Source organism: Schistocerca nitens, chromosome 2 (assembly GCF_023898315.1).
Source record: "Schistocerca nitens isolate TAMUIC-IGC-003100 chromosome 2, iqSchNite1.1, whole genome shotgun sequence".
Classification (NCBI taxonomy): domain Eukaryota; kingdom Metazoa; phylum Arthropoda; class Insecta; order Orthoptera; family Acrididae; genus Schistocerca; species Schistocerca nitens.
In genome coordinates this window covers 797,833,609-797,853,305 of record NC_064615.1, presented here as the reverse complement: position 1 = coordinate 797,853,305, position 19,697 = coordinate 797,833,609, and the positions used below count along the sequence as shown (strand labels likewise).

Sequence of the window (19,697 nt, the reverse complement as noted above, 5' to 3'; positions counted from 1 at the left end):
TCACAACCGGAGAAGAGGAATGTTGAGCAAGGGCGTACACATTCTCCATGACAACGCTCGCCCACACATCGCTCGGCAAACCGTTGCTCTCCTGCAACAGTTTCAGTGGTACATAATGATCCACCCACCCTATAGTCCTGACTTGGCGCCCAGTGACTATCACCTCTTCCCTTAAATTAAAAGAACATTTGGCCGGAAAGCGATTCAGCTCCGACGACGAGGTGAAAGAAGAGGTTCATAACTTTCTGAACAACATGGCGGCGAGCTGTTATGATATGGGCATACAAAAGCTGCCACAGCGTCTACAAAAGTGCTTCGACATAAATGGTGATTATGTCGAAAAATAGCTAAATGTTCAAGCTGTAAACTGATGTAAACCATTGTAGAAATAAACAGGTCTATGTACTTATAAAAAATAGGAGACCTTACTTTTGGGATTACCCTCTTAGGTGACCAAGTCAGATGAAAGAACGCACTATTTCCAGTTCCGTTAATTGACCTGTGGGTTGGACCTGTACTGCTCGATCAGCTATCATGAGTTTGGCGATGCTGAGATTGGTGTCTAATCCATATGATAGACTAAAGCCCTTTACTTTCATTAGTACGTGAGGAAGTTCATCTTCATTGTTGGCTAAAAAAACGGTGTCGTCAGCGACTCAGAAGTTGTTAATGTTCTTCCACGAATCGAGATGTCTTTGGTCCAACCAACAAGAGTTTCCCTGATGTATGTTGCACAGCTGGGGTATCGGGAACAACACATTTTGATACACTGAAGAGAATCAGCACTTGAACACAGCTCTGAGGTGATTACTGTATAGATTTTTGATCAGTGCTATCAAGCGTGGTGGGACACCGAACTCAGCAGACGACTGGCACAACTTTCTCCAGAAAACACATTCAAAGGCTTTCCTATAGTCAGGCAATCAGATGAAAACCGGAACACAGACCTCTCGCGATTTCACAATTAGTTGTCGTATGTTGAGAATCTCTTCACTAATTTCTTTTCCTTCAACAAAACCTGCTTGCTCTGTAGATATATGAGGCTTAAAACGCTGGTCCGAGGTGTGGATCAAAATTTTGCTTGTCTGTGATATGAGGGCAACACTTCGGTAGTTGGAGCAGTTCCTAATTGACGCTTTCTTGTGCAGGAGGATGAAGAGAGACTTCAACCACTCTTCTGACCACTTTTCAGTTTCCCACATTCTTGACGGCAATACATTTACACTTTTCTGCCCATTTCGCAGATCATTTCCCCAGATAAACCGTCTTCCTTAAATGGTGTGGCCGCCCATAGTCCCCATTGTGCACCTTTGGAATGAGTTACAAGACCGACTTCGCTCCAGCATCCTACGTGACAGCCTTCGCTGGTTTCTGCTCTTGAAGAAGATTGGGCTCCCGTTCTTCCACAGACAGTCAGACATCTGATTGAAAGTGTCCCCAGCAGAGTTGAAGGCTTCAGAAGGGTGAAGGGTGTACACATCGCATAGTAATGTGCACTAACAGGTGTCCGGATACTTTTTATCAGTTAGTGTGTGCTGCAATGCTCTTCACATTCAGTACTGTGTTAGGTATTCTTTCATATTATTTCTCAATGTATCTCTTCGCCTTGATCTCAGAATATGGTCATTACAGTGGTCAAAATAAATGTTGCAAATTGCTTTATTGTCAATACTGGACATAATAGGAAACAAAACTGATTTTTTTCTGTCAGATAGAGTCATAATGAAATAAAAATAAAGAAAATAAACATAATTCCGTTAGAAAAAAAAAGCAAGAACAAAACCTTACAAAAGATTCCACTCCAAACACTATAGTTTCTTCCCACTGTCATCTTGCATAACACATTTTTTATGAACCAAATGGCCCTTCTCGTAATTGGAGACACTTTTGAATGCGGTTAGGCACACTCCTTATCACTTGTTCAGGTATTCCTGTAGGATATTGTCTCATTCCTCCACAGCAGCCTGTGATGAGGGAGACGTCGCCTGCAAACTGCTCGTTCTAGCATTGTCCATGCATTATCAATGCAGTGAGATTTGGATAATATGGAAGCCATTCAATCCAACTGATTGCACGCTCTTCTGGGAAGACGTTCACAAGATGTGACAATGGAGGCGTGCTTTATCGTCCATCAGAGTGAATCTCGCTCGAATAAACGGAACCATAATGCGTGCAAGGATGTCGTCTTCATACTTCGCGCCAGCCATCCTCAGATGTATAGGCACAGGTGGTGTCCTGCGGACATACAACTATATGATTTCACCCCAAAATATGACTTGATAAGGGTGGCGATCTACGACGCAGTTAGGGTGTAAACGTTGTCCTCGTTGCCTCCACACACGAATATCAGTATTATCAGGGTGGAGAATGACATTGGTCTTATCGTAAAGGCAGATTGGGTCTCACTTCTGCCTAGTCCACAAAGAGTCGTTCCGTGCCCATGCGTCACGAGCCCCTCTCCGTACATGATGTAGAGGAGGAGCCTTGAGAGGTCTTCTGGCTCGTAGTCGCTGCTCATAGAGCCTGTTTCGTACTGTTTGTGTTGACACATGCACATCTGTAACTGTTTGGATCTACTGCCGCAGACATGTATCATTGAGTGTTTCTGCTTCCTGTTACACGCAGATATCAGTCCTGTACACCTGTTGTTTTTCTTCTGCGTCACTTCTTTGATGATTCTCAACTAATTCTGTCGCTAGAAACTTATTTCGGGTTCTACAGACATCAGTTTGACTCACAGCGACATTCGATGCGAAGTCTACCTGTCTCATTCCTTGCTTCTTTACGGTGGCTTTACAGAGCCTCTGATTGTACGTTACTGTTATCCGAACAATCCTGAAGCAGCTCAGCTCTTGCAATGACACATGACACAAGTACCCCAACGTTTACAGGGGACACGGTTGCCATAGACACTGGCCCCCTCGCAGTAGAATCATGGACTGTTTCTGCTATAATTACATTAAAAATAAACCAAACCATTGATATCATAAAGTATTTTTGGATCACAACGTTCGGTATTAAAGTTTCGGCAATATGCAAGATTCATTTTGACCACTGTGTAAGAGAGAGAAGGAAATCGTATACTGTATTCGGTGCGCTCCAGTGTTCTGTCCCGCTCCCGGGTCGTGCGACGTACTCACCGAAGTTGAACTGCAGGCGCAGCACGTCCGCGGCGTCGTCGAAGGGCCTGGTGAAGCGCAGCGCGACGAAGAAGGGCAGCCCGCGGCGCAGCACGGGCGTGCCGAACTGCACCAGCTCGTACTGGTCCGTGTGGTGCGAGCGCGCGTTGTCCCGCGCGTACATCTCCGCCAGCTCCACGACGAGCGGCGCCTCGCCCGCCTCTGCGCATGCGCACAAACACACCTCACACTCAATTCTGCTGCTATTCACGTTTCACATTATTTTTTCTTAAAAAAAAATCAACAAAATATTTTACCTTTTCCCCTTATTCCACGCTTTCCTTTCTGACAAAATATGAGTACCATCTGGGAACTAAGCTCCGTATGTGAATTATGGGAGTTGAATTACATTGCGTCAAAATGCACGCTCCATTCACGTTAATTATGACGACGGCCTATGTTCGACGCCAACGTGCAATAAGCGCTCACAGACGGCAGGTGCAACCGCTAGGAGATGGGGGGGGGGGGGGGGGGTTATATAAAGCGTGCAGAGTATAGGGGCTATCGAGCACCTCGCGAACGTCTTCAACGAGATTACTCGTACCCGCGAGTTCCCAGCCTAGTGGAAACACGCGTAAGTGGTCGCGATACACAAACCCGGGAAAGACCCTTCATTCCCGCAGCACTACAGCCCGATTAGCCTCTTGCCAGATCTATGAGCGCCTCCTGCTTTTTCCCATACGAGATCACACCAACGAGCGACTTTTGCCGGATTTCCAATTCGGATTCCGACAGAAGCACTTCGCCCCACTAGAGATCATGAGACTAGTGGAAGCAGCCACAGAGGGCTTCAACCACAGAGGCTACTGCGGGATAGTGCTACTTGATGTATCCAAAGCCTTTGACTCAGTATGGCATAAAGGGCTACTATACAAGTTAAACACACAAGAGTTCTCCGGGAGCATAGTCAGGTTAATCCACAGCTATCTCACGAATAGAACCTTCTCTGTCAAGGTAGAAACAGCCACCTCCACCAAAAGGCGTATTCGTGCTGGGGTGCCACAGGGATCGGTCCTGGGGCCCGTTTTGGTCAGTCGTACACTGCGGACACTCCAATGGCCCCCCTGGTGCACACTGCGCAGTACGCTGACGATACTGCCTTTTACACTCGTAATGCGAATAAGGACCCCCCTTCACCAGAACTTCCATGGATCCCGACTCCCCTGGCGCAGATCCGCCAAGTATCTCGGCGTAACCTTGGACTCGAAACTAACGTGGAAACCCCATATAGACGAGATCCACAGGAAGGTCTTCGCCAGAATGTCCATTCTATACCCAGTCCTCAACACAACCAGCTCCCTTCCCTGCTCTGTAGGACTAAACGTCTATCAGGCGCTAATACGGCCAGTAATGGAGTATGCGTGCCCTGTCTGGGGATAAGCGGAAAAGCAGCAACTGGAGAAAATCCAGAGGCTGCAGAACCGCGCCTTCAAGAGGGCACTGCACATACCCATGGGATTCCCCACTGACGATCTGCACGCCACTGCCGAAATCCCACTCCTCAAAGAAAGATTCCAGGATCTGGCAAGGGCTTTCTATGAGAGCTCTTCCAGAGCTGGAAATAATCTTATCCAATCCCTAGGTCGGTATGACATGTCGCACGACAAGCACAAACGCCCCATAACGATCATCGACGACTAAGTCGAAGAGAGAAATCCCAAAAATCCCCAAATCCTAACACCAATCCTTAATCCTTAAAACACCTAAAACACTATAGTGTGCATACTGTAAGACCTTCGGAATACACACCATCAGGTTATTTGACTTGTCGCTCTAACGAAGTAGGCGTGTGTCAGCAATATGTCTCGTGGTCTTATCGTGGCGTGTTTATCTTCTGCCGTTAGGTCAGACGATAGAAATGCCACTTGCACGCTTAGAGTAGCAGATTGACGGTGACCAACTTTAAACAGAACTTGATTAATTTTCACACACATTTATTAAAATAATAACCAGCATGAACATTACTTAACTTGATTCTAGATGCTATTTACAATTGACAATCTGAAGTTCCCTTGGACTTGGTACGTTAATCTTAATCTCACATATCTCTGATACTTGACAAAGTGTCTATACATTTCTCTTCATGGCTATGTACAGGAATATGATAATCTTATTAGGTGCAGACTGAAACTTGACTATAGACTGGTACAGACTAATGCAGACTGGTACAGACTAATGCAGACCAATGCAGATTGACTAATCGGAGGTCTGTACATTCGTTATAATACCTCATGTTTTCAGGTATCACTGCGCGAGTGTGATCCGCGAGGAGAAAAGGTTCTATGTTAGCAGCAATCTCATTGGCTGCGTTACATATTAATACGCAGATCGGCGGAAGCAGAATTTGGTCCATCTCTAAGGCAGCGCCATCTCGTAGTGCGGAGATGGACGAGCGCTGCGCCTGCACTGTTGTGCTTAGCGGGGCGCGCTCTAGTGGGAAAGTTGTGTACGCGCTGACTACGCGGAACTATGTACACAACAAACACTAACATCTCGCCAACCTCAGGCAAGTAATAGACACCCCAGAACACCAACACAACACACAGACAGCCAAAACAGTCAAAGACAATCACACACTCACAATGCACACTGTGGAGTAAAATCCAACACGCTACAAACTCCTCAAAACATTTCTCCAAGAAGGGGAATGTTAAAAAGTGAGAGAGAGGGGAGGAGGGGTGGGGGCGAGCGGAACACAGTGCAGTCATTTTCGAAATTCGATAACGGAGCGCTTTACCTGACGTCCAAAATGGCGCGATCATTGGCTCTTAGGCCAATGGAGGAAGCATTTCCGAAACGGCTAAGTTCGTAAACTGTTCATGATAGGTCGTGGCTTAAGTACATCGTGGATGGAGAAATGGTACTGTGAGAAACCAGCGCCGAGGCTGCTGTGGTGCACCAAGGTCCATAGATGACAAAGGTGAACAGTTGCTTCGTAGACACATAAGGGCGAATAAACGTGCAACTGTTGAGCAACTCTCCGCCCAGATGAAGCAAGTGCTACCAAGAGTGTCTCAGCGAACGATGCTGCACAAGGGCGCGTGGTTCATGCACCTATGCTGACTGCCGTTCACCGGCGACCACAGCTGGAATTTGAACACCAGTACCGCAACTGGACATCCACAGAGGCAAAAGGTAGCCTTTTCAGATGAATCACGGTTTACGCTCCATAGGATAGATGGCTGTTCGGGTGTACGGCATGAAACGTTTGAAAGCAAACAGCCTGGAACAAATGTCGGGAGAGTCCAGGCCAGAGATAGCGTTATTGTCTTGGGAATGCAATCTTAGCTTTCCATGGGTGATCTCGTCATTCGCGAAGGCACAATGGATCAACACAAGTATACATCTATCTTTGGGGACCATGGCCACCCCTACATGCAATCTGTGGTTCCTCGGCACGATGGCATCTGCCAGCATGGCAATTCAAATTGTCACACAGCTCGCAGTATACGTGCGTGGTTCGAAGATTACCAGGGCGAGTTTTCCGTACTCCTCTGGCCACTACGCTCTCCGGATACAAACCTAGTCGAGAATCTGTGGGACCAACTGGATCGGGTTGTTCACGCCATGGATCCTCAACTGGTGTCAGCATGGCTTCATATCCCTGTTGATACCTATCACAAAGTCATTCACTCTCTTACTGCACGTATCGCGGCGGTCCTCGCCCAAGAAGTTCGTGCTTCAAGCTTTTGGTCACATTAATGTGAGTAGACAATGTACATATATAAATCCTAACCGTAATATTTGCCTTAAAAATAACATAACGTTACAACTCTTAAATAATAAATTACGACAGCGTTTTAAACTATTAAATTCGCTAATATGGACAGAGAGTATATCACATTGCTTCGCCTACAGTAGCTGTCCAAAAGTGTGTAGCAACTGAAAATCCCGCCAGACTTGAAGTTCGTTGAGCAATAGGGTTTTTTGCTACAAAAAGGTTCAAAGCTGTTTGTTTTCTTCTCAGAATTTGTGCTTTAAACAGATCTAATGTGCTGAGTCGAGGCGTTGTGTATCAAAGGTGTTTCATGTTTAAAATTGCGACAAATGTACGTGACAATGTAAGAAGTGGGCATCCGTCTAATGATCCAGCAAGGTCTCCGAAAAGGTTCTCGAGGTTTTCGTTCGGGTGTTGGCTCGATGATTATGCTTAGTCGACTGACAATTCATAGTACATAACACGAGCGCAGTAGACTACGCTCCCTGTCTAGTCATATTATAAATTGAAGACCCCTGACACGGTTTCGTGCATAAAGCTTATCTCAGTAACGGTCGTAGGAATTTTGACACGGTTTTCCTTAATAGATACACTGATTCACGAGGAAGGTTTGTATATATAATTTGTGATTATAGTAATGATGAGTATGTAATATATGTATTATTTAACTGGCATTAGGAGTGACATTTTTGGCAATCATAGGAGCTACAAGCTGGTCAGCTACGTAGAAGGCGGTATGCGCCGGAAAAAACAGTAAAGTAAACAGCCACTGCAACTACGGAGAGCAGCTAGCCTTGACCAGTACCTACACGTATTCGATATACATGAGAGGTAATGGCCTGACTGACTGACTCACCATCGCCCAGTCCAAACAGCTAAGGATAGAAAGTTGAAATTTGGAGAGGGTGTTGATTTTTAACCGTAGCTGTCGTGTAACAAGTAACTTTTCGAAACTCGAAATAGGCGACGAAAGGTTTTTTAAAAATATGACGCTTTTAAATTGGTACTTGGTTTCTCGGTCAGATATACATGTTTCAGCATTTCCGGAAATTTAGGCTGTGTGAGGGTAAAACTGTGATTGTAAGTTTTTTGGAAATAAATAATTATTAAAGATTCACTAAAGTATTTTTAAACCTACATCTGTCAAAATAGGTATTTGACTTTTCAGTTACAGACAGAAAAAATAACTGTTTCAGTGTTTTGGAAATTCAACATCAAGCAGTAAAGGAAACAAAAGAAAAGTTCGGAGTAGGTATTAAAATCCATGGAGAAGAAATAAAAACTTTGAGGTTCGCCGATGACACTGGACTTGGAAGAGCAGTTGAACGGAATGGACAGTGTCTTGAAAGGAGGATTTAAGATGAACATCAACAAAAGCAAAACAAGGATAATGGAATGTAGTCGAATTAAGTCGGGTGATGCTTAGGGAATTAGTTTAGGAAATACACCTAAAATAGTAAAGGAGTTTTGCTATTTGGGGAGCAAAATAACTGATGATAGTCGAACGAAGTAGAGAGGATATAAAACGCAGGCTGGCAATGGCAAGGAAAGCGTTTCTGAAGAAGAGAAATTTGTTAACATCTAGTATTTATTTAAGTGTTAGGAAGTCGTTTCTGAAAGTATTTGTATTGAGTGTAGCCATGTATGGAAGTGAAACGTAGACGATAAATAGTTTGGACAAGAAGAGAATAGAATCTTTCGAAATGTGGTGCTACAGAAGAATGCTGAAGATTAGATGGGTAGATCACATAACTAATGAGTAGGTATTGAATAGAATTGGGTTAAGAGAAGTTTGTGGCACAACTTGACTAGAAGAAGGGATCTGTTGGTAGGACATGTTCTGAGGCATCAAGGGATCACCAATTTAGTACTGGAGGGCAGCGTGAAGAGTAAAAATCGTAGAGGGAGACCAAGAGATGAGTACACTAAGCAGATTCAGAAGGATGTAGGCTGCAGTAGGTATTGGGAGATGAAGAAGCTTGCACAGGATAGAGTAGCATGGAGAGCTGCATCAAACCAGTCTTAGGACTGAAGACCACAACAACAACAACAACATCAATGACGGAGAAATAGCAGCGAACGAACGCTTTTATGGAAATATTTCATTGCGCAAGCATTTTTTAAGCTAGATCTATGAGAATTTGTATTTGTTTTCTCTGTTAGAAATAAAAAAAATACGTGTTTCACTGTTTTCGGAAATTTAACCCCAAAGAGGGTGAAATGGTAGATGTAAATATTGAAAGGTAGATCTGTGAAAATTGGTATTTCGCTTCTCAGTTAGATATAAAGAAGTGTGAGTTAGGGGATGAATGTGTCTACGAAAATATCACCACAAGAACGTAAAAGGCATAACTAACAATACCTTGGACTCCAGCTACCAAACTTGCATTTTGGTCAGAAGTACATTCGGAAAAGATCATGCTTCTGTGGACTTAATTAGCGGGAAAAGTTTAGGTATTGCAATTTATAAACAACACAGAAATTCGTTTAAAGAAAAAGAAAAACAAAAATATGTGCAGAACTTATAGTCTACGCGAGCAAATCAGCGGGCCGTAAGCTAGTATGTTCTACATATATCTTTTCTGTCTGTGTTTGAAGGCTAATTTCAGGAACTACCGTGTAGGCGTGTAGGGATTTACATACGATTTTGTCTAGTGGACTGATTCGCGAGGGAGAATTTGTGTATAATTTACCATCGCTGCGCTAGACAAGTCGTCCGGTCACAGATACTCTAATGCTAGCCGTCCTAAGCCAGGGCGAGTCACTAGTTTCATATACAGGGTGTTTGTAATTAACCTTTCGCTACCTGAGAGGCCGTCATGAAAGACGAGTGATCGTAGGACAACGAAACTGTCGAAAAATTTTTAAGGTCACGCGAAAGAGAAATAATGAGTAAAACAATGGAAGAAAAACATTTTAATTCCTACGTGAAAGGGTAACATTTGTTTAGTGAGTACCATATTTACGTTCCTGTTTAAAAACTTCCCTCAATGTGACGACCAACTGCCCCCACGACAGCGTGAAGCTGCACTAGAGATTGCTCTAACGCTACCCGAAACAACGGCGGAGCGCGAAATGTTCAGCTGTCGTGACACAGCTCGTCCACTGCTTGAAGATCGCACATTGCGTCCAGCGGTCTCAGCCTGTTAACTTGTTCTACATTTTGTGGCGCAGTTGGCTGACAGCCTCTCCCAGAAACAATTACCAAATCTCCTGTCAATTCGATCTTCGAATCATGTTCTTCAATCGCGGTGCGGAAAGAGGGCCTCTCCGTATTCCTTTGGTGCGCCGAAACTTGCGAAGAGCAGCAGCACTATTGCCGTTGCTTTGATAAAACGACTTTACGAGTAAAGCCCTGCTCACGTTGTCCAGACCCATGTGGACTGTCTGCAGCTGTAGTGCACACTTATGTTTGTGTTTCGACCCTACGTCGCCGTACCATTACCGGCGTCTAAGAGCACGTCACGACACTAACTCTACTAACAACGTAAATCCTACAGCGCGCAGTCTGATCACCATTCCTATGAAGTTGGGCACCTATACGATGAATAGTTTTCCATCTACACTGACTCTAATAGCGAAAGATCAGTTATAACCACCCTATATTTCCCGGAAGTGCGGATAAGCATCTGACTGTGACTCCAGTGTATTGTCTTTGCTACACCTTCCACAGTACAACACACTCCTTGTTTTGTGTAGTTCCCTAGAGTGCGTATGAGCATTTCATTGCGAGCACGGTGTACTATGCCTACCACGCCTCGTACACGAGAGTGACAGGTAAGCCATTTGCTTCTCCTTTCACGAAAAGGTGCGTAACGTTCCTTTCCCGTTCTCTGTACGAGGACGATTTAGAGCTCTTGGCAAGTCCGCTACGTCAAAGAGACAGCCAAGTCAATCACTTTTCCCGTCACGGAACATTGAGTAACAGCCTTTTCTAGTCGCTAGCTTCTCTCATGTAAAAGACGCCAGGCACAATAGCCTTCAGAACGGCGACGGTCCTACGATGCGTGCCAACACAAAGCTATACGACAGCGTCATCCCAATGCTCATTCAGTACAAGAGACTCCACAAATTAACTCGAGAGATGAAACTGTCACTCAACGCTTTACATTCTCATCACGTAAGTCCTCTCTAAATGGACATTACACAGCCTAGGCTAGTTATTGATGGAGATGGCGAAGTGGTTATGTCAGGTGGCTGCCATTGATGGAGAGCAGGCTTAAATCTTCCTTCTTGTCTTCCATAAATCAGGCAAATTTCTTTCAACAAGACCCTGGAGAATACCTTCTGTTATTCTTGTCCAAACCGAAAAAGCAGGATCCCTGAGTTAGCACTCAGTCTTTGCTACCGCAGCGCCGACGGAATGCTAAATTCTAACACTCTTAAAAAGTTTAATCAATAGGCTAACATCCGCACACAACAAGAATTCCACATCAAATTCCATCCATGGTCTGATGTGTATGGAAGGTCCAGCAGTGGACTATAAGAAGACGAAAGAGAGCACCGTACACTCCTGGAATTAGTGCAACATCGATGAGTAGCCCTAGAGTATTCACACCTCAGACTTCTGTAAGCAGTTTTACCTAAGCTTACTGACATGCTGCCCCAGTCTTGACTAAAGGCCTGTAAAATGATTTAAAAAATCTTGTTGTCCAGTGCTACAGTAATGGTCTTTGAAAAGGACCTATGCCATTTTGCAAAATACCGGTGGACAGAACTATATTTTTTTATTAATTGCTTATTTAACTCCTCTTGCGGCCTAAATAAAGGCATTGCATTAAAACCCTTGCTAGTTACTTTTCGGCTGATTGAACATCTTTATGTAACTTGCTGGAGTGTTCTCTACCGAAACAGTCAGCTCTATCATACAATCTGCATAGACAGGAAAAGAGGAAATATTTCGTCATTGCCACTGTGCTCTCGTCTATCTCCCACAGCACATATTCCAGCTGTTACCTCCGCTGGTCATTGGACACGCTGGGGCACTCTTCCTACTTCTGACTTTCTCACAATATTTATACAGGGTGATCCAGGTGCCCCTACCACTGAGTGTTATGCAACCTGCAACATCATCAAAAACCACACTTGACATTTTCATATTGGTTCAAATGGCTCTGAGCACTATGGGACTCAACTGCTGAGGTCATTAGTCCCCTAGAACTTAGAACTAGTTAAACCTAACTAACCTAAGGACATCACAAACATCCATGCCCGAGGCAGGATTCGAACCTGCGACCGTAGCGGTCTTGCGGTTCCAGACTGCAGCGCCTTTAACCGCACGGCCACTTCGGCCGGCGACATTTTCATATTCTCTCGCTCGCTACGTGTAAACTATTAGTTCTACAGAAGAAAAATGAACAGGATATTAATGTAGAAAATTCAATATAGTTAAATCTTGTACTGGGATACATGTTCACTGGAGGCCATGGTTTTCGAGTTATTCAATAAAAATGCATTTGAAGGTCACTTTTGTACATTTTTCTCGAGTAATTCGAAAACTACAGCATCTAGCGAAAACGTGTCTCAGCACAAAATTTAACTACATTAAATTTCTTACAAAAAGGTCTTGTTAATTTTGTATATAGGACTGATCGTTTTTGCATAGCGAGCGAGAAAATATGAAATGCTTGTGTGTGGTATTTGAAGGCGTTGTGGGTTGCATAAAACCCAAAGTTAGGGGCATGTGAATCACGCCGAATACACAGAAAGCTATCGCCACCGTTTTTAACGTAATATTTGTTGTGTTCCTATTATTTCACCTGCATCGGAACATCAGTGTCATAACAACCACTAACACTTTAGCCAATCTTAAACAACGCTAAATGTAAAGCATGCGTCTTAAAATGCACTTAATTGATGGTAAGATGAAAATACGGTATTGGTGTAGCGTCACGTGATAGGTTTCCTCGCGCTGCTGCAACTCTCCTGATCACTCGCGTTCTTAGCTGAACACTACTATACTACTGAAAGAGACAATTACTTACCTATATGTGCAATTTGTGACTGAACGGAATGCCTTGGGCTAAATTCAATCGGCCAGTCTCCTCTGCCTCGTCAGAATGAGTTCATTCATGGCGTTTGATTGTTATAGCTGCAAACTAAATGGTCGAGGACAGAATAATGAAACAAGCAAATAATCCTGATAAACACGTATCCGTATACCAATCGTTTCAGCTTTACGACGTAAGCGCAAGTGCAATAAAACCGATGTCACAATATGGCTATTGTGTAAGGGCACGTTTTGGATTATATTCGTTGTAGTAGAAGGATGCCTACGTGATACATGTATGATGGTGCACTGGCAGTGGCCATTTGGGAAAACGTAGCACGAATCTTCGACAACAAGGATGTCGGTTGTGATTCGCCAATACTGTGGCCTCCCAAGCTACCAGATTTGAACCCATTGGTTTTTTTTGTGGGTATATTTAAAAGCATTGGTGTATTACAGCCCGGTTGATGTGAGTTCCAAGAATGCATTGTAGAAAGTTGTCAGTGCATGTGGAACACGTCTGGGATTTTTCAACGTGTACGGGCATCGATAAGGAAACGTGCTCGCCTCTGCATCGCATGAGTGTTGACCACATGGAAACGTGGAACATTTGTCGTAATGTGTTTGTCCTCAAGAGCATATCTGCAGTGTGGATCCTCAGGGACTCTGTTATACGGTGTTCTTGTACTCAACTGTAACACATCGCATCTGAGAAACAATTGGTTTCCGTACCTATGTTTGTTAGGATTATTTGCTTGTTCCATTGTCCTCTATTCCCTTTCGTTTGTACTCACAAAAGTGAAACACTCTGTAAATCGGCCTATTTCTCAATGAAAGAGGTGCTCCGCAGTCACGGCCTTTTGTGGTAGAAGCTATTGCCGCCGTTATGCTGATGGTGAGCCTCAAATGGCCCACAGCCGCTGGCAATTTTCCTTTCACAAGAAGAATGCTCATTACAGAACGCGATTGTAAGTTTCCTGTGTTTACGAGTAAATTACATATGTGACGTCATACGAGCTAACGCAACCATCGTATTTCAGAGTTACAAACACGATCATACCCTATTCTTAAATTAGTTCCTGATACGCTAGATGCTTGTTCAGGGCAAGCAATCTGACCCTTCTTCGAACAGCAATAATTTTTTTAAACTGGACTCAGTTCAAATTTGTAGAAGCCGAAACATTCCTGATTTACTTTTTAAGAATAAATACTTTCCTAAATCGCAGGGTTTAGTATGAGTCCAGAGGTAGCCATCGGCTACTGGTTAACAAATAACTGTATGCAAAAGTACTCTGGTAGATCACTGACACTGCAATCTATGAAGACTTAAAGTTTTGGAACAGAAATTCCAACAACAAGAAGAAAACGTGCGTCCGTACTAAAGATGGCCCGTTCGACACTGTTTCCAGAGAAAATTCCATACAAACCACTCCGTGAATTTAAGCGTACTCCTGTTATCTTCAGAGTGACCTGTTCCTACAACGTAATGCGTAGAGTGATACCTTTCTAGAGAGCGAGACGAGACAGACATCGTAGAATCAGCGCACCAGATAAACTATTTTTATTGAAAGTCATACTTGGACCACCAGAAGTTACTATGACGAATCACCTTATTTCGCAACCGGTTTCGTTCTGGACAGATGGTTATCAGGCACGTAGAAATTTCCCTCGGTGGTGTTGATCGTAAGAGACGTCTTCCCAAGAAACCAGTTATAGCCAACACGCAAAGATTATACATTGTATTATATGTATATAGTGTCAAGAAACTGCAATGAATGACGTCTTATACCTTGGGCAGATAGTAAATAAATTGACAAGGAATCTTCTGTGTTGAAGTCTTGTTCATGAAAAACAACTTGTAATGCGACCTAATGACATTTGGGTAGACAATGAGACTGAGGTAAGCTGTCGTAGGATGAGGATAATAACATGTGGAGAGGTCTATTTAAGATAAAAAATGGTTTATGTTGCCCACGCTCAATATGACAGCATTCGTACATTTCAGTACTACTGAATTAACTTGTGACCATATTAAGATTGCGATGTAAAGGGAAACCTGTAAGTCCTCCTAAACAAATGCGTGAGTTCATATAGTTCACAATTGTCATTAGGGAAATCGTTACTTGAAGTGCGCAACACAATTTATATATTGCCTTACCGATGCTAAGAATTACATATGAAACGTAAACGGCCGCCCAGTGATTTCTTCAAACCGAAGAAACGCATCATACCGAGCGAAGTGTGTCTGTTATTAAAAACCCCGAATTTAAATTCAGCAAGAGAGGGACTCACTATCCACCACTCAACACGATTTTTCTGTGGTTGCACGAAAGAACTTCGAGGGAATGCCAGATTGGTTTCTTAGACAGGTAACTGTCGCTCCATTCCCTCTTCTCTGACCAGAAAAGTTGATCGATAAAACATTGAACTTCAGTTAACCATTTTTAAACGCACCGAACTGATCTACCTAATAAAACATGCTGAATTCGAATTACGTGATTAAGGGAAATCATTCTGAAAGGCGCCGAACTGTTGAAATTAGAAAAAATATATCGAGATCGCCGGCCGGTGTGGCCGTGCGGTTCGAAGCGCTTCAGTCCGGAACCGCGGGACTGCTACGGTCGCAGGTTCGAATCCTGCCTCGGGCATGGATGTGTGTGATGTCCTTAGGTTAGTTAGGTTTAAGTAGTTCTAAGTTCTAGGGGACTGATGACCTAAGATGTTAAGTCCCATAGTGCTCAGAGCCATTTGAACCATTTTATACCGAGATTCTGATGATATGATTCAGGGAAATGATGAAAAACATTCAGGAGCAGCGCTGAAACTAGGGTAACTGGAGCCCAGGACACACTTCACCTTCGCCACCCCTACCCTCCTCCCTTCCTCCTGCCAACATCGCCGCATTTTTCGTTTGATCCCTATTGCCTTGTATCCGATTTCGTTTATTGAAACCTAATCGACTTTACAACGAAGTAAGCGGTGTACATTTCAAATATTCATTTTTATAATGCAACAAATAATTGGACAACACCACCAATTTGAAACCGAATTGCTTACAACAATAACGTGGTTCCTTTTTTCACTGCTTTGTTACTAACCAATACAACAACAAACGTAATAATCGTGGTGAATTACCTAAAACTTGCATCGCAAATATCGTGGAAAAGGAAAGTGCTATTGATGTGCTGTTTTCACAGACTAGATTGGTGGTCAGGGTCTCTTACTGTTAGCTAATGAACAGATTGTAATAATACTTCATTCAGCCTGCGTACTTGCTAGGTATGATTTTCTTATGTTTGCTTACACTGTGCTTGCGGTATCCTTGAGAGGATTGCGACTTCCCAGTCAGTTAGTGTGTAACAGTCCAAGCAGTGGCCGATAGGATTTACCAATGCAAAAAAAGCCGACACGCTCACGGTGTATGGAGATTCTAGGAGGAACGCAGTCCGCTCATGTACTGAGTATGTGGCAAGATATCCCAACAGACGTCAAACATCTCGACAGCTATTTATCAGTCTGTTCAACCAATTGCATGAAACTGATAGTGTAACAGGGGGTGGCTTGAGCGGAGACAGGCGTGACTTCGGGTATGCCCCACGGCAGCGTAATAGGTCCGCTGCCTTTTACGATTTACATAAACGATCTGGTTGATGGTATTGACAGCGGCATTAGACTGTTTGCCGATGATGCTGTAGTCTACAGGAAACTAGTATCACACGAACGTTGTGAACAAATCCATGGGGGTTTGCAGAAAATAAATGCGTGGTGTAATGACTGGCAGTTTATCTCTCAATATTAGTAAGTGTAACGTACTGCGTATAATAAGGCGAGAATCCCTATTAATGTACGAGTACAAAAGCGGTAGCATCCGTCAAGTATCTGGGTGTGACTACTCGAAATGAGCTCAGATGGAACGATTAGATTACACAAGTACATTTAGCCATCGCGAGAGCGTTACAAATCTCATAGAAAGTTTGAAGTGGGACACACTTGCAGACAGACGGCGCTCTAAACGGAAGGGGCTGCTCACTAAATTCCGAAATCCGATCTTCACCGAGGATGTAGAGCATATATTATTACCACCAACTTTCAAATCACGCAGTGATCACTATTGAAAGATAAGGGAAATTAGAGCTCGTCCTGAGGCGTTCAGACAGTGGTTTTTCCCACGCGCCATCCGCGAGTGGAACAGAGGGGGAGAAATATGATTTTCACGCGAATTGTGCCCTCCGCCACACACTGCTTGGTGGCTAGCGGAGTATATATGTAGATGTAGATGTAGACAACGTAACACAAGGTGACGACAGAAGAGGGGAAATTAATGTTCTTGCTGCTGTTACAGTTGATCCTCACGATAGCTCCCGCGGAATCGCACGAAGAAGTAGCATGATTCAGGCAAGTGTCCTACACATTCTCCGTCAACATTGGTTCCATCTGTATCATATCTCTCTCCATTAAGAGCTCCTTGGAAACGATCATGAGAAATGTGTTAACTGCTGTACGTGAGTATTAAAATAGGACACTCCAAATGTATGATGTATCTTGTTTAGTGATGAAATCGTATTTACAAAACATGACCAGTAAAACGCCAAAACATGCATTATTGGTCAGTTGACAATGCCCGTTGGCTTCGTCAGGTGGAACGTCGGCTTCCATGAAGTGTAAACGTGTGGTATGAGACAGTGAACCGTCAGCTCATAGGCATGTTTTTCAGAGACGGAATATTGAGCGCGCAGAAGTATTGCAGTCTCCTAATAGCTCACCTTCCGCAGATGCTGAACACGTTTCCCTGCGGACTAGGAAGAACCTGTGGTTCCAACATGACGGCTGTCCAGCCCGTAGCGCACGAAGTAGTACAGCATGTCTTCAGGAATTGTTTCCAAATCGTTGGTTTGGACGCAGAGGACCTGTACCTTGGCGAGCCCGTTCCCAGGATTTGATGCCTTTAGACGTTTTTCTTCGGGGAAAGCTGAAAGAGGCTGTCTACTAGGACATACAAACAACATCTGATGATATGCGACGACGTATTACCGGTACTGCCGCCTGCTCGGACATCTTCGCTTAACTGCTAGCAGCCGTTCCATACCAGACTGAAACGTGTGTTGCCGCTGCCGGTAGTCATCTTGAACACAACCTGTGATGGTCAGTTGTCTCGTTGCTGGTCAGAATCCACGTAACTAGTGTACGGACTTGTGTTGTTCTTTAGTTTGTACTACCACAGGTGTCGGTGTGGAAAATTTTCAAAATATGTCTCTCGACTCGCCCTAGAATCCTGCAACAAACGCATATGACATTCTGATTCACCGCACTTTTAGTCAGTTAATGTCAGTAGGCATTGTTCCATTTAAAAAGTATATGTTTACACAAGAAATACACTTTATAAGAGTTATTGCAGTCTGTTGATTGACAAACAATATGAGCCCCTGACTACAAATCGATTCTGTGAAAACCGCACATCAGTTGCACTTTCCATTTCCGCAATATCAGAGGTGCAAGTTTCAGGTGACTCATCCTGAAGTTTCATTAAGCTTTCGTTGCACTGGCACAATGAGAGTTACTCTGTCTAGTAGCCGTAAACGAGAAACAAGCATCTCTGTAGGTTGTATGGGACTGTTGCTCATCACATTCCATTCCCATACTTCTGACGTTTGCTGTTCATTCTTCTGCATCCCTTTCCGATATGTACTCACAAGGGAACCTCCCCATCGCACCCCCCTCAGATTTAGTTATAAGTTGGCACAGTGGATAGGCCTTGAAAAACTGAACACAGATCAATCGAGAAAACAGGAAGAAGTTGTGTGGAACTATGAAAAAAATAAGCAAAATATACAAACTGAGTAGTCCATGGGCAACATAGGCAACATCAATGACAGTGTGAGCTCAAGTGCGTCGTGGTCCCGTGGTTAGCGTGAGCAGCTGCGGAGCGAGAGGTCCTTAGTTCAAGTATTCCCTCGAGTGAAAATTTTATTTTCGCAAAGTTATGATCTGTCGTTCGTTCATTGACGTCTGTGTTCACTGTAATAAGTTTGGTGTCTGTGTTTTGCGACCGCACCGCAAAACCGTGCGACTAGTAGACGAAAGGACGTGCCTCTCCAATGCCTCTCTACTAATCGCACGGTTTTGCGGTGCGGTTGCAAAACAGACACTAAACTTATTACAGTGAACACAGACGTCAATGAACGAACGGACAGATCATAACTTTGCGAAAATAAAGAAAGTAAAATTTTCACTCGAGGGAAGACTTGAACCAAGGACCTCTCGTTTCGCAGCTGCTCACGCTAACCACGTGACCACGGCGCTCCTGAGCACACGTTGTCCTTGATGTTGCCTATCATACACATGAACTACTCAGTTTGTATATTTCGCTTATTTTTTTTTCATAGTTCCACACAACTTCTTCATGTTTTCTCGATTGATCTGTGTTCAGTTTTTCAAGGCCTATCCACTGTGCCAACTTATAACTAAATCTGAGGGGGGTACGATGGGGAGGTTCCCTTATCAACAATACATTCCGTTCGTCTTCTTTTTCTTCTTCTTGTGCTTCTTCTTCTCCCTCCTCTTCCTTCTCCTATGGCCATTCACAATTTTTTCCACCTGTCTCAAAATTCCCCGGCTGCCAAGCCCTAGTTATGCCACTGATCAGGACGAGCGGTTGGGCATTTTTTGTTCCTCTAGAATACGATACGAGTATTTTAGACGCTGCTCCACATCGGTGGAGTAGTTTAGAAACAGCTTCAGTGTGCATTGAGAAAAGACCCCACTACTCAACCCCGAAGAGGGTTAAACGCAACAGAGGAGCTGTTAGTTATTG

General features: G+C 43.9%; 1 protein-coding gene across 2 annotated transcripts in view; it reads right to left on the bottom strand.

The window, feature by feature from the left end:
• Positions 1–19,697, bottom strand: part of LOC126237057 (hemocyte protein-glutamine gamma-glutamyltransferase-like) — a 181,706-nt gene that overhangs the window by 94,732 nt on the left and 67,277 nt on the right. For both annotated transcript variants that reach the window (XM_049946838.1, XM_049946839.1), the window contains exon 4: positions 3,141–3,341. In XM_049946838.1, the coding sequence (XP_049802795.1) occupies positions 3,141–3,341 (201 nt within the window). The remainder of the gene's footprint in view (positions 1–3,140; positions 3,342–19,697) is intronic.